This window comes from Procambarus clarkii, chromosome 70, assembly GCF_040958095.1.
Source record: "Procambarus clarkii isolate CNS0578487 chromosome 70, FALCON_Pclarkii_2.0, whole genome shotgun sequence".
Taxonomy (NCBI): Eukaryota; Metazoa; Arthropoda; class Malacostraca; order Decapoda; family Cambaridae; genus Procambarus; species Procambarus clarkii.
In genome coordinates, this window is record NC_091219.1 from 21,600,333 (window position 1) to 21,615,054 (window position 14,722).

General features: G+C 43.2%; 1 protein-coding gene across 1 annotated transcript; it reads right to left on the reverse strand.

Annotated features, from left to right (window-relative positions):
- Positions 1-3,240: 3,240 nt before the first annotated feature.
- On the reverse strand, positions 3,241-3,687 carry LOC138355993 (serine-aspartate repeat-containing protein I-like). The gene has a single exon (XM_069311539.1). The coding sequence runs from the start codon at positions 3,685-3,687 to the stop codon at positions 3,241-3,243; it is 447 nt and encodes a 148-aa protein (XP_069167640.1).
- Positions 3,688-14,722: the final 11,035 nt, after the last annotated feature.

Here is a 14,722-nt window from a genome sequence, read left to right on the forward strand (position 1 = left end):
AACATACATTTGAAAGAAATGAAAACTTCGCTTTGAAAAAAAATTCCATATACCTCTAAGTAGAAGATATATATGATCAGGATAACACATGACTCAAAATACATGTATCTCATCTGGTTCTGCAAGTCCATGTCTTAGTACACAGACACACACACGTGCATTATTCTTTTGTATAATATGTTAGCTTACATAATATACCCATAGATTCAATAAATTCTGTATATAACTTGTATTCATACAAGATGGGTCTGTGTGCTGTGTAAACTGTAACACAATGTAATAAAATTAATCAAATAAATAGACCATATTGTATACAATTAAATAAAAAAATGCTGTGATGGTAGAAGAAAATACTTAAGTGTTAATTGAAAATCCACAAGGTCTTCTCCGAATACCCTTTGTTCTTATGTCCGAGGCTATGGGACCCTGCAACTGCACCAGAGGTGGTACCCATAATAATAACTTACACTTGAAAAATACGAAATGAGCGCAGGAAAATAATGTCTGAGTTTAACGTGCCCAATGATTCTGGAGGTTGGTACTTCCTTACTAAATAATAATTACAGGAATACCATCACCAGTAACACAACTCCAACTATTACTACAGGCAACAGAAGTAAAATAAAACCGGTGTATCAGTTCACTAGTCTGATTGTAAGAAGGGGAGGCCTCAGTACACCAGTGTATTATTGAAGCAAAACCTCAGGTTACCACTGAGGAGGTGAAACAAAGCCTCAGATTACCAGTCTAGAGGTCAAGCAAAGCCTCAAGTTACCAGTCTAGAGGTGAAGCAAAGCCTCAGGTTACCAGTCTAGAGGTGAAGCAAAGCCTCAGGTTACCAGTCTGGAGGTGAAGCAAAGCCTCAGGTTACCAGTCTGGAGGTGAAGCAAAGCCTCAGGTTACCAGTCTGGAGGTGAAGCAAAGCCTCAAGTTACCAGTCTGGAGGTGAAGCAAAGCCTCAGGTTACCAGTCTGGAGGTGAAGCAAAGCCTCAGGTTACCAGTCTGGAGGTGAAGCAAAGCCTCAAGTTACCAGTCTGGAGGTGAAGCAAAGCCTCAGGTTACCAGTCTGGAGGTGAAGCAAAGCCTCAGGTTACCAGTCTGGAGGTGAATGAGGCAGAGGGAGGAAAATGCAGCTGGCAACAAAAATGGATCGCGGGTCGAGTGTGAAAAGTGGGTTGAATCAGGGTCGGCCATTACACATTATTGAATTGCCGAGATAAATTATCCAGTAACTTGTTTTCTCGGCATTTCTCTTCTGACAAATACTGTCTGAGGGTCGGTATCTGCCCCATCAGCATCGCTTTCAGTATCTCTCCCTCGACATCTCTATGTCTGTTTATCTCCATGAGTATCTCTGTTTTATCCCGCTGCATCTCTCCCTCTCCCTCCCTTTATCCCTCTGTTTCTCTCCCTCAGCATCTGTCTCTCAACATCTCTTCCAAAAGCTCTCTGTCTTCGAGATTCTTTGCTCATTTCTATCTCAGAGTCTCTTCCTCGCCATTACTATCTATGTTTGTCTCACTCAGCATCTCTCTGTCTGTATGTCTGTCTGTCTGTCTGTCTGTCTGTCTGTCTGTCTGTCTGTCTGTCTGTCTCTCTCTCTCTCTCTCTCTCTCTCTCTCTCTCTCTCTCTCTCTCTCTCTCTCTCTCTCTCTCTCTCTCTCTCTCTCTCTCTCTCTCTCTCTCTCTCTCTCTCTCTTTTTCTCTCTGTCAGTATGTCGTCTTTAATATTTCTACCAGCATCTCTCCTCTGAATCTCTATCCCTCAGTTCCTCTCATGACTTGTTTCTCAACATGTTTACTCGTTCAGAGATGAATAATAAAAAGTCATATGCTAACAAAAAACGACAATTCCTTAAATACTCTATTTAATAATATTAACAACAATAATAATAATAATAATAATAATATTAATAATAATAATAATATTAATAATAATAATAATAATAATAATAATAACTTTGTCCATGTGTAATGTTTATAAGAAACATAGTTGATTGCTGATAAATTTTTCAAACGGATTGTAAAATTTCTTGAACCTAGCCAGCTGATTGGGCTTAAGTGGTTAATGCTATTGAAATAAATGGATGTATAATACAATATATTTTAAAACACCTACATTTTTTTCATTGCTGTGGGAATTAAAATGAAATTAATTTTGTGTTCTTTGTAATGAAATAACATTTTGTTTTTCATTTCCCCTGTCCTTTAGGTGTCGTTGACAGTCTTTTCCCCGTCAACTGGGTATTGTTGACAACTGTTACCCTGACCCCTTGAGCATCGCGTCAACCTGTCCTCTTAAAAAGAACGTCGCTTTTGGCCGTTTGCTTGTATGGCCGAATTTGGACGTAATTTGAAATTGAAAAAAAAAATGAAAATAAATTTGGGATTTTTTTTTTCAACAACAGTAAGTTAAGGGTCCTCTGATAGGTTAGGTGGGCAGGAAATTCTCATAAAGTTTCATAACGTTATGAAAAACGTTAATTTAAAGTGTCCTCTCATAACCTCTGCGCGTACGCCGGACGACTCAAATAGAAAACGGAACAGAACGTCACTTTTGTGAGTCGATTTCATTTCAAATTACGTCCAAATTTGGCCATAGTGCGCATACCAGCCAAAAGTGACGTTATTTTTAAGAGGACGGGTTGAACTATTACCACGCACACAGGGTATTGGCGGTAAATATAATCCTGCTTTATGAATATCATTAGCGATTATTGCTCTGCCTCTAAGGCATCGCAAACAATTCTACTTTCCCTCTGCGTGTCTCAGATATTTATTCTCCCCTTCCTAAGTTTCGAAGATAATTTAGAGGAAATCATTTTTATACTTAAATCTCCAACAATGTGCTCGCCCAATACTGTGGAAGATCTGCGGGTTGACCCTTTGTATCCTCAGTTCGCTTCAGCTGGGTTGAACATGTTATCTTATCTTGAGATGATTTCGGGGCTTTAGTGTCCCCGCGGCCCGGTCCTCGACCAGGCCTCCACCCCCAGGAAGCAGCCCGTGACAGCTGACTAATACCCAGGTACCTATTTTACTGCTAGGTAACAGCAGTAACTTCCTGTATGTTGCATACAGGAAGAAGATAGTTCCTAAACTAAAACATGCTGGCGTTTGACTAGTTGCGGAAACATCAAAGCCGATAAAAAGCTTCGTGTAGTTGATAGTGACGGAACTAAAGTTTAGACACTCACTATTGACGTGATTTCTGCAAGCTGCAGCAGCCCGCTGGAGGCTTAGTTGCTTCCTTGCAGTCCTTGTACCAACATATAACTGGACGTCTGTTGAGTACACTTGGCATCTTTGATGATGGCAGGATCCCTCGTGATGGTAGCATCCTTGATGATGGCAGCATTCCTAGTAATGATAGCATCCTTGATGTCATCATCCCTGGTGATGGCAGCATCCCTGGTGATGGCAGCATCCCTGGTGATGGCAGCATCACTGGTGATGGCAGCATCACTGGTGATGGCAGCATCCCTGATGGTTGCAGCATCCCTGGTGATGGCAGCATCCTTGATTATGGCAGAATCCTTGGTGATGGCAGCATCCCTGGTGATGGCAGCATCCTTGGTGATGGCAGCATCCCCGCTGATGGCAGCATCCCCGCTGATGGCAGCATCCCCGCTGATGGCAGCATCCCCGCTGATGGCAGCATCCTTGGTGATGGCAGCATCCATCATCGGGGATACTGCTAGACATTGAGAAGATACTGCTAGACAGAAAAGCTAGACAATTGCATCCTACAAAGACAAGACGTCTACCGACCCATGCAGAAGCGAACGTCATTAGTTACACAAGCTGTTTCCAAGCTGTGGTCAAGAGGGAGCTGATCTCTTCCTCTACCCAGAGCATCCCGAACAACTCGTGCGTGTGTGGGTGTTAACTACCCAGAGCACGAGCGTCAGGCCACGCACCTCTCATCGGGGAAAGTGGAGCGGAATGCGCCTCCACTGACGCAGGCAGGGAGGCGCTAGAGCCGAATCCAAAATCTTGAGGCCCTAATGGCTCTCCGTCGCACGGAAACCACTCCACCTAAGAGAAGAAGCTTGGAAACGTCTTCGTAGTGTCTCGAAATGGAAGATGAGCTCCGTAGCACACCACAGGGTATTGCTCTAGCTTTCTTATGTGTTGCTGCTCAGTCTCTGTCTCTCTGTCTGTGTGTCTCTGTCTGTGTGTCCCTGTCTGTGTCCCTGTCTCTCTCTCTCTCTCTCTCTCTCTCTCTCTCTCTCTCTCTCTCTCTCTCTCTCTCTCTCTCTCTCTCTCTCTCTCTCTCTCTCTCTTTCTCTCTCTCTCTCTCTCTCTCTCTCTCTCTCTCTCTCTCTCTCTCTTTGTCTCACACCCTATCTCTCTCTCTCTCTCTCTCTCTCTCTCTCTCTCTCTCTCTCTCTCTCTCTCTCTCTCTCTCTCTCTCTCTCTCTCTCTGTATCTCTCCATTGTTTACCTCAAAGTCAACGAACAAATACTCACCCCCTCCCCGGCACTTCTTGCTAGTGAAGCGGCGCTCTCACTGTCGAGGGAAGGAAGCAACAACATAACTCAGTCTTAGTGCCCGTTGGACACTGGCAACTCTTACAATTCCCCGGGAACACGCAGGGATTGCTGATCTTGATTGCCAGGCTTCCAGCGATGTCTGCTCCGCCAACGAGATTAATAGAGGCTTTGATTACGGTCTACCTGACCCTTTCAGCTCCAGTATGTGCTGATGGTTTTGGTAAACGGTGGTGATGGTCTGAGGAGATGGTGGTGATGGTCTGAGGAGATGGTGGTGATGGTCTGAGGAGATGGTGGTGATGGTCTGAGGAGATGGTGGTGATGGTCTGAGGAGATGGTGGTGATGGTCTGAGGAGATGGTGGTGATGGTCTGAGGAGATGGTGGTGATGGTCTGAGGAGATGGTGGTGATGGTCTGAGGAGATGGTGGTGATGGTCTGAGGAGATGGTGGTGATGGTCTGAGGAGATGGTGGTGATGGTCTGAGGAGATGGTGGTGATGGTCTGAGGAGATGGTGGTGATTGAATTGAAGTTGAAATTGAAAAAAGTTTATTGAGATAAAATACACACAAAGCGATGAGGTAGCTCAAGCTATTCTCACCCCGTTCAGTACATGTTCAAACTTATATAGACACATCACAAACATTAAACATATTACCGAAGATTCTGAGTGATAAGCATATACATTTCATCCTTTACACATGTGGTATGTTACCAGACGAACACACAAATACTTTTATGACTAGGTATATAGACAATTTGCAATAGACATTCTGACAAATGAAACAAAAGGTTACACTCTTGGTGCAAAATTCTTATATCTTTTCAAAATATCATCAATCATTCCGTTGTGACACATCCAGGCTATTTGCTCAGGAACAGTCCTTATCTCAGTGTTTCTATATACATTTTTCAACGGGCAATCAGAACATAATGGGTGAGGATATGAGATCTTAACATATCACATAGTTTACACTTCGTATCATTAACACCTATTCCATATTCCCAGTAATATTTGTAACCAAACCTAAACCGCGTGTGAACAGAGTCACTCCAAGCAGTTATTCCTTTTACCATAAGTGAAATGGGTGTTTTGACTCACACACACATGTAGTGTTGCATGGTTTGGCTTCTCTCATGCATTATACCTTCCCCTGTGTTTGAATATTTCTGATTTTGCTTCTTATGTGTCTCATTGTGAAAACACATTCAATGTCAACTTGTGGTTTTGATGTGGCACGTTTGGCCAAGTCATCCGCCTACCTCGATGAGCACTATTCCAACAGGAGATGGAATCCACATGAATTTAACTTTGTGACCTTTCACTTGTATCTCATTTATCCTTTTCTTACAATCCTCAACTATGGACATGAAGACTGGATTTCGACTGTTTAAGGAATCAAGTACTCCTCGGCTATCGACAAATACAAAAAACATCTTTGTCGTCTTTACGTACTTCCTCCATACATGCAAAGGTGCTGGCTGCTGAGGGCGCTGAAGGAGACCATATTGAATACTTCATACGCAAGACTCTTCTACAAATTAGAGGTATTATCAGGCAACATCACCATGACAAGGTAACTGAGAAAAGGAGGACAGAAGCACAAACCAGTGAATTTGTACGATGGTATAACATGGTGGCAGCTGCCAATCCCAATCATTATGGACGAAGAGAAGGAGGACGCGGGAGAGAATCAGTAATAGCGAGAATCTGTCTTGGATACAAATATCCGTGGAGATTCATAAGGGAAACAACAGTTGATCAGCGAAGTTGCAGAATCTGTGATGAGAGTGACGGACACCGCCTTGACCACTATCTACGTGAATGTGAACACCTGAGAGACATTAGAAACATGTGTAAAATAATAAACCCCAAATTGTTTGAGTTAGGAACACACTATTTGTCAAGTATTGATACTTGAAGATTCCCCCATTTTGCACACACAAGATAACGTAAGATTTTAAGGGTTGACAGATGCTCTTGTTTGAGGAGCTATTCACTTGAGACAGTTAAGCAAGTCCCAGCTGTGTCTAGGCACAGGTGACAGGATGAACAACCCAGCGGGTTTTCTTCCTATTGAGGAATGTTGAACATGCGGCTATTGCGATATGTCCACTCACAAGATGAGTGGTTCTGCCCAATAAATTCATCCCTCGGGGCAAAATGTTAAAAAATATAAATATAGTGTGACAAGACAGTGACAGAAGGATAACTACTGTGACAAGACAGTGACAGAAGGATAACTACTGTGACAAGACAGTGACAGAAGGATAACTACTGTGACATGATACTGACGCGAGAATAACTACTGTGACAAGACAGTGACAGAAGGATAACTACTGTGACATGATACTGACGCGAGAATAACTACTGTGACAAGACAGTGACAGAAGGATAACTACTGTGACATGATACTGACGCGAGAATAACTACTGTGACAAGACAGTGACAGAAGGATAACTACTGTGACATGATACTGACGCGAGAATAACTACTGTGACAAGACAGTGACAGAAGGATAACTACTGTGACATGATACTGACGCGAGAATAACTACTGTGACAAGACAGTGACAGAAGGATAACTACTGTGACATGATACTGACGCAAGAATAACTACTGTGACAAGATAGTGACACAATGATAACTACTGTGACATGACACTGACACAAGAATAACTACTGTGACAAGATAGTGACACAATGATAACTACTGTGACATGACACTGACACAAGAATAACTACTGTGACAAGATAGTGACACAATGATAACTACTGTGACATGACACTGACGCAAGAATAACTACTGTGACAAGACAGTGATACAAGGATAACTATTGTGATACGACACTGACCCAAGAAGGACTACTGTGACAAGAAAACTAGAATTCGCGTCATTTTATGTAAAAGAGATAAGGTTTACGTGAATAATATTGATTGGTTTATGTTTGGGTGTTGGGCTTCTGACTTAGCAACTTCTGAATGATTACTAATGACTCACAGCAGCTAACTGACCAGCCAACAAGCATATTTTAACCCTGAACATTGTCCAGAACTAATGTAAACCCTACATACACTGTATACATATACTGTATAACGGGATACCCCTGTTGGTGTGTATATCCTTGAATAGTTATAACAGAACGAATAACACTGTAAACCAAAGAGGAAATTCACTAAACTGCTTAGAAATTCGATGAAAAACAAAAATGACTTGTGTGATTTAGATTGCTAACATTAGTTACAATAAAATAGTAAGAACTGTGTTCCTGCACTCACTTTAAAAGCTTCAGTGGTATATTAGTAAGCTGAAGTTTCCTTACGGCAATGCCTCCAAACATCAGTCCACATGGAGTGGCTCCATTTGACTACAAATCCTTGGAGCGCTGCAGTAGTGTTTGGATAAAAGTGCATGGAGCGCTATGCTCTTTGTACACAGACGACACACTGTTTGGTAACAGGATAACCTAACATTTCTCTTCTACTTACTTGTAGCTAGTTAGAAAACATAGACATGTTATTTTGATATACGATAAATCAGTGCCTTAATGATATCTCACCTACTCCCAAATCGATACCCCTGCAGGACCATAATAAAGTTGACACCTACAAGTTTTACTCCCAAGCCTACACCATATGAACGATTATTTATATTACTGGAAATTTCAGATTGTTTAACGTGATTAGTCTTGTGAAACAGCAAGTAGCTTTTGGTCACTAATAGTCAAATTGTTTTAGAACTGTTCACGACCTTCAAACGATGCGTATCTATATAGTCTAATGATAAAAACTAGCAATCGAAATAGCGATAAGTAGGTCACTGAACAAAAACTTCCGTTTCATTTCGAAAATTAACCCAACATTTTTCGTTGATTTTAACTCGAAAATGAGTTCGCGGGGACACTAAAGCCCCGAAATCATCTCAAGATAACCTCAAGATAACAATTTCTGCAGAAAGACTTATTAGTTGTGTGGTAAGTAATATTTGCTTACGAGCATGAGGATTGGTTAATGAATAGTTTAACCATTGGATTAAAGAGCTCGTTGCTCAACAATATATCCACTAGAAACTTTTTATGAAGCTCTGAATCACAGTATTATTTATTGATGAGAGTGGAAACAAATGTGCAATACTCGCTCATTCAATATTGAATGTTTGTTTTGAATTATGTATGTGTTTAATCTTAGTTATTGGTTATATATGGAGCTGTGATTCGAGGCTGTTAAGGTATTTTGTACTACAAATAAAAGACTACACATACATCACACCCAGGGAATGGAATGTGTATACCGAGAGGAATTCCCTATTTTTCGCTATGTATACACCAAGATTTTATTGTTGCCGAGGGAGGCGGCTAGTTTATTGTGCACCACATACTCATGTTATATTTGTGAATATGTTGCAAGGTGCTTAATTTAGCTTCAACCGCAGCATGAGGGTTCTGTACATTAAAAGTTTGCTTAAGCCTTGGACTACGTTGAGGAGTAAAGTATATTTGCTGGTTGGTCAGCAAGCTGTCTTGGCGTCTCAAAAACCCTTCACAGGATACTAGGCCTTAATAACCCTCCTTAGGTTGATACGTTTATATAAACCTCCTAAGCTTGCTAGACTATCAAGCTCAGGAGCGTTAATGGAGAATCAACAGCAGAACAGTAAACCATCACACGCAGACATGTGCGCCAGAGCAGACCAGTAGCTAGTCAGCAGTGTGGTAAACTCTGGTGGTGCACCCAAGACCGGAATTGATATTCATCTCAGCTACGAAAGACGTCTGGTCCCCACCCTGGCATGCTGACTCTCTAGCTGCTTGGTGGACCACCCTAAACTATCATGGCAAGGACACGGAGAGAAAATTAAAGCAGTGACAAGAGAGAGAGAGACGGAGAGAGAGAGAGAGAGCATCTCGTACCTTCTTGATAGTAAAGGTTGCAAAACCTTTTATGAAACTCAAGTTTGCTCTCAACTTGAGTATGCATCGCTCTCTTGCACTGCTTGCCACCCAAGCCATCATTTATTAGAATTTTTGACAAGGTGAAGAACCATGTGAGAGGACTCATCTCCAGTCCTGACTCGCTCTGGCTGGTCTGCTCAAAACGTGAGAGTCTTCATCGCCGGCGAGATGTTGGCAGACTTTCTCTTTTGTATGAGGTCACATTCCCAAGATTCTCCACCTGATCAAACTTCGTAGACAACCATAAGTTGGCACCATGCCTTTATCAAGAACATCATTGGGTAACGAAGGACACTACAGCCGAATTGAAAACGAAGGTAAACAGATTGATCGAAACTGTGAATGCCAATAAATCCGGACTCCACCTGCCAAAAGTTGTTGGGGAATACAAACCTGGGTATGCCTAAGGAAATGTCAAGACCCACAAGCCTGGAAACCCACTATGGCCAATCATCAGCCAGATACCCACACCCACATATATCTGTTTCCACACCTCTGTTTCCCATGATATATCTGTTAGGAATTTTCTTATCTCCTCATAGTTTCCCTTTCGGAATGCCTTCCTTTTGTTTTCTGTGTCCTTCCTTGAGTACATTAATCCTTCTTCAACCAGATTCTAAACTTCAGTACACTGTGATCACTTATTCCCACGGGGGCTTCAAAACGGATTTCCCTTATGTCGGAATCGTTCAGAGTGAAGACACTAGGTCGAGTCTCGCTGGTTCATCGTTGCCTCTCATTCTTGTGGATCCCCTGACATACTGACTTAAAAAGTTTCTTCTCGCCACTTCCAACAGTTTAGCTCTCCATGTTTCCTCACCTCCATGAGGTTGCCTGTTTTCCCAGTTCATCCTTTCCATGTGTGTTTATGTGTATGTGTGAGTGTCCCATTTTGTTATGTATGCCTCAAATATTCCATGTTCTCTATTTCTTGTCCACCTCTCTCCCTCTCCCCTCTCTCTCTCTCTCTCTCTCTCTCTCTCTCTCTCTCTCTCTCTCTCTCTCTCTCTCTCTCTCTCTCTCTCTCTCTCTCTCTCTCTCTCTCTCTCAAAATCTTGTATAACTGCCGCATATCATGCAGGCATGATTCACTGCCCCTATGAATCACGTTCGAGCACCAATCTCTCCCGGTTCCTCTGTGTTGGCTTGTGTACAATTCATCCAGACCTCTCTTGGGAGAATTTTTTATTTCCCAGACCCGGGACACAAGAATTCCTATCATGCGTCTTTCCATGAGCCTAGTTCTGGTTTGTTTTGCTTCTCTGTGTTGGCATTTATCTTTCGGGTTAAATAACTTGTTAGATTATTGCTTCTTAGTGAACATTGGCAGAGTGAAGGAATAACAGGGAATCCTCTGGCTGCACTCGTGCAATCTCAAAGATACATTCGTTACTTTTAACATATTTAGTAATAAAAAGTTATTTCTTGTTAAATACATAAAGATTAAAGCATATTATTATTTTGCCTATAGGTAAGTTGAAATGCTTCACCCACGTGCTGTAAAGATAAATAATTGCCAAAAGAATCAAAACATCTTTCATAAACGATCTTAGGTTTACATAAAATTTTAATGAACAAAAAGATTATATAAATATTAAAATGTTCTTTTAATATCTTAAAATATTTAAGTATTCACATTGACGAATGCTTCTTTGTAGCCAGCCATGAGCCCGTTCTCTTGATTTGTAACAACGTATAAAATCCATCCTACTAACCAGAAACGTGCGTACCCAATCAACCCACCTATCCTATTACTCCGAAAAGAGATATTTATATGTCGTTATTTTTCATAGTAGGTTACATTTGTAACGTTGGTTACCACAACTTACAAAATGCAACCTATTAGTTGGGAAGACCGGTTGGAGCAAGAACGTGAACTAGCATAGCCTGAGGAATATTTTATTTAAAGCACATACAGGATTAACGAACGTTTGGTCACCGTCTTGACGAGGGGGCCTCGTAGCCTGGTGGATAGCGCGCAGGACTCGTGATTCTGTGGCGCGGGTTCGATTCCCGCACGAGGCAGAAACAAATGGGCAAAGTTTCTTTCACCCTGAATGCCCCTGTTACCTAGCAGTAAATAGGTACCTGGGTGTTAGTCAGCTGTCACGGGCTGCTTCCTGGGGGTGGAGGCCTGGTCCAGGACCGGGCCGCGGGGACACTAAAAAAAAAAAAAGAAAGCCCCGAAATCATCTCAAGATAACCTCTCAAGATAACCTCAAGGGGTTTCCTCAAGTCTGTAACTCGATGTCAATAAACCCTGACGTCGAAGTCCTCCTTAACTGCGCTTTTGTTAGATTTCTTCATAAGTGCAATAAAGGACTGTTATGTCCCGAATATAAATTCGTATTAACATTTGTAGCATTACAGGTAGGCCTATATTAGGCGCAGTTACTATTTTGTTGTCAGTACTTGTTTGTACAAATTATGCGTGCAAAGTATTTTTTTAATGTTCTTTGAATATAAAAAGTGAACGAAGCCCCTTTTCGAAAGCACTCATTTGCGAGTCAAAAGGGAAGATTCTCACTCAAGTTCCACGTTCCAAGGACCCTAGAGCAGGCAAGCAGGGGATACAAGACAGGGGCGAGGATGCAGAAATCTTGAGCTAGAAACTTGAGTTAAGTTGAAGAGTGGAGAGAAAGGTCGGTGGCCCAACCACCGTGGGTAACTGACGCTGTGATGTGGTGGTAGGGTAGAATTCACGTGGTTACTCGCTGTTGTGTCTTGCAGGAGGTTGGGCTTCTCGTCGCGGATCTGGTGGCGTTCTTCATTACTACATTTCGAAGACGGTCTTTTTTTATGTTTTTTTCAGGCTTCGATCGTCGATCTTCTTCTTCTTGCAGGCGATGAGTCACAATAACGTGGCTGAAGTATGTTGACCAGACCACACACTAGAAATTGAAGGGACGACGACGTTTCGGTCCGTCCTGGACCATTCTCAAGTCGAAGCCTGGACCATTCTCGACTTGAGAATGGTCCAGGACGGACCGAAACGTCGTCGTCCCTTCAATTTCTAGTGTGTGGTTCTTCTTCTTCTTCTTCCTGGGCTTCTTGGCCGGTCCGTTGGTCTTGCTACATGTTGACATGGTGAAGCTGTCTTTGGAGGTAGTGTCCAGAAGGAAATCTTCGGTTGTGTAGAGGGTGTTTCCATGGAGGAGATGGTGCTCTAACCGAGACTTCCTCATCCGATGAGTCGGCTGACTCAAAAACAGAGGCGGTGGATCTTGAGGGATGAGTTCCTGCTTGTTGAGTCTCAGCAGGTCCTGAAGCAGAGGTAGATCGTTAAGAGGGTGCACACACGAGAGGTGGAACTGTGGCAGTTCTCGATGGATGAGGAGGAGGCGTCGGCGTCTGGATGATCTGAGACGCAGTTGCAGCAAGAGCGGGCGTTGCAGCTATTGACAGTAGGTCTGTAAGCACGGCGGCGCTCACAGTGATGTCCGAGACCGGATCCGGAGATGGAGAACTAAAGGTTGAAGTGGTGTTGGTGTTGATTTCATCAGGAACGTTGAAGGCTGGCAGACCATTCGCTTTGTAAAGACTATTCAGAATTCTCAAATATTCAAGGAGGTTATTACCAGCTGTCATACTGGCCGCCGTTGTCAATGCTTGAACTGTGTGATTGGTCGGAATGGGATGGAGGTGGCGACGGCTTGATCGATGAGTCGCTAGTCAGCTGAGAGCTAAGTCCCCATTGGCTAGTAGAAGCAGTAACAGTAGATTGTTGGAGGTGGTGGTTCTTCCTCCCAGAAGTTCCGGGAAAGTGGCGGTTTGAAGATTGAAGTTTGAGATTGAGGTGGACGTTGATTGGTTGGTTTGAGCTGAGGCGCCTGGGCCGGTGCTGGCTCCGGCCGTAGATGTGGTTTTCTCTTTGTTCTTGATGACTTCTTGTCTGTGAACACAGCGGTGGGAGATTGCAAGATGATCGCCATTGTAAAGCAAACAACGTAGTTTTTCTGACGTGCAGATAAAATAGTGGTGGTCGACCGAGCAGAGACTACACTTTTGAATTCGTTGTTTACATTTGCTGGTGGAGTGGGTGTACTCATAGCACCCGAGGCACTGGTTGACTTTGTGGAAACCTTCCATCTTCACACGGAATAGCGGAATGTGGAGGTCGAAGCTGTAAAGACAATTTCAGGTAGCCAGAGTAGACGTAGCTACGTCCACGAAGGTGAGCTTCAAGGCGCGTTGTTTCATGAGAAAGTGAGCTTGATGGTTTGAGTCTTCGAAGTCATGCATAAAAACTTTTTCATCTGCAGCATCTTGGTCCACGATCCATTGGCTGAGTTCACTAATAAAGACAGATCGTGCAGCAAGATACTGACGTGGGAAGGTGAGATGATAGTGGGCAAAATCGGTGTTGAGTCTCAGCAATTTGCCGCGGTCCTCCTCGTTAGAGAAGTAGAAGACGATGTCCGTGCCTTCATGCTCGATGTTGTTAGGTGTCACAACCCCCAATATCTTTAAGTAGCTTCAGTAGGGATATCTGGGAGAGCGGGTGCTCGTCAAGGGGCGTTCCCAGGACCTTGTAGCGTTTGTGACGCATGGTATTCTTCCTGGTGAACGAAGGATCTCTCTCTAAGATTTATACGTCACTTGAGAGAGCCTACCGTCTCTACTCGGAATAAAAGACTAAGTTAGTAGTGTGGTCGGACCATCTAGAGTGAAGTTAGCCTTGATGCCTTATATTTACCCACCCGACTGAGCTGGGTGCGATAGAGAGAGAGCTGGAGCAACGACAGACACGTCCGGCCGTGACGGCTGCAAGTTCGAGAATCCTCACTTAAGCTATCAGCCAGGAATTACATATTAAGTTCATTACTGAGGACTTGTTTTTGCCCAGTTTTACTTATGTGCAATCCATGCCCTTCAAGCACTGGGCATTTCCAGTAGAGTATACATTACTGTGCTCATATGTTGCAAAACAGAATGGCATTTTCACGAGTGGTTTGGTTTCATTTACATATATTTGTATTTGCAGTGCGTGGGAGAACCATTTTTTGTACGGTGAAAGGTACAGAAGCAGTAGCCAAGACAGAATTGACATTTGCTCTCCAGTAGCCAAGACAAGAGTGATTGTAGCCCTGCAGTAACCAAGGCTAGAGTGACTGTAGCCCTGCAGTAACCAAGGCAAGAGTGACTGTAGCCCTGCAGTAACCAGGGCAAGAGTGACTAGCCCTGCAGTAACCAGGGCAAGGGCGACTGTAGTCCTTCAGGAGCCACGGCAGTAGTTGTGCGGGATTTTGCAATCATACACCCGTCCTGAACATG

Bases quoted from the DNA above. Each gene is read 5' to 3' on its own strand.
- LOC138355993 (XM_069311539.1), bottom strand. From the start codon at position 3,687: ATGATGGATGCTGCCATCACCAAGGATGCTGCCATCAGCGGGGATGCT.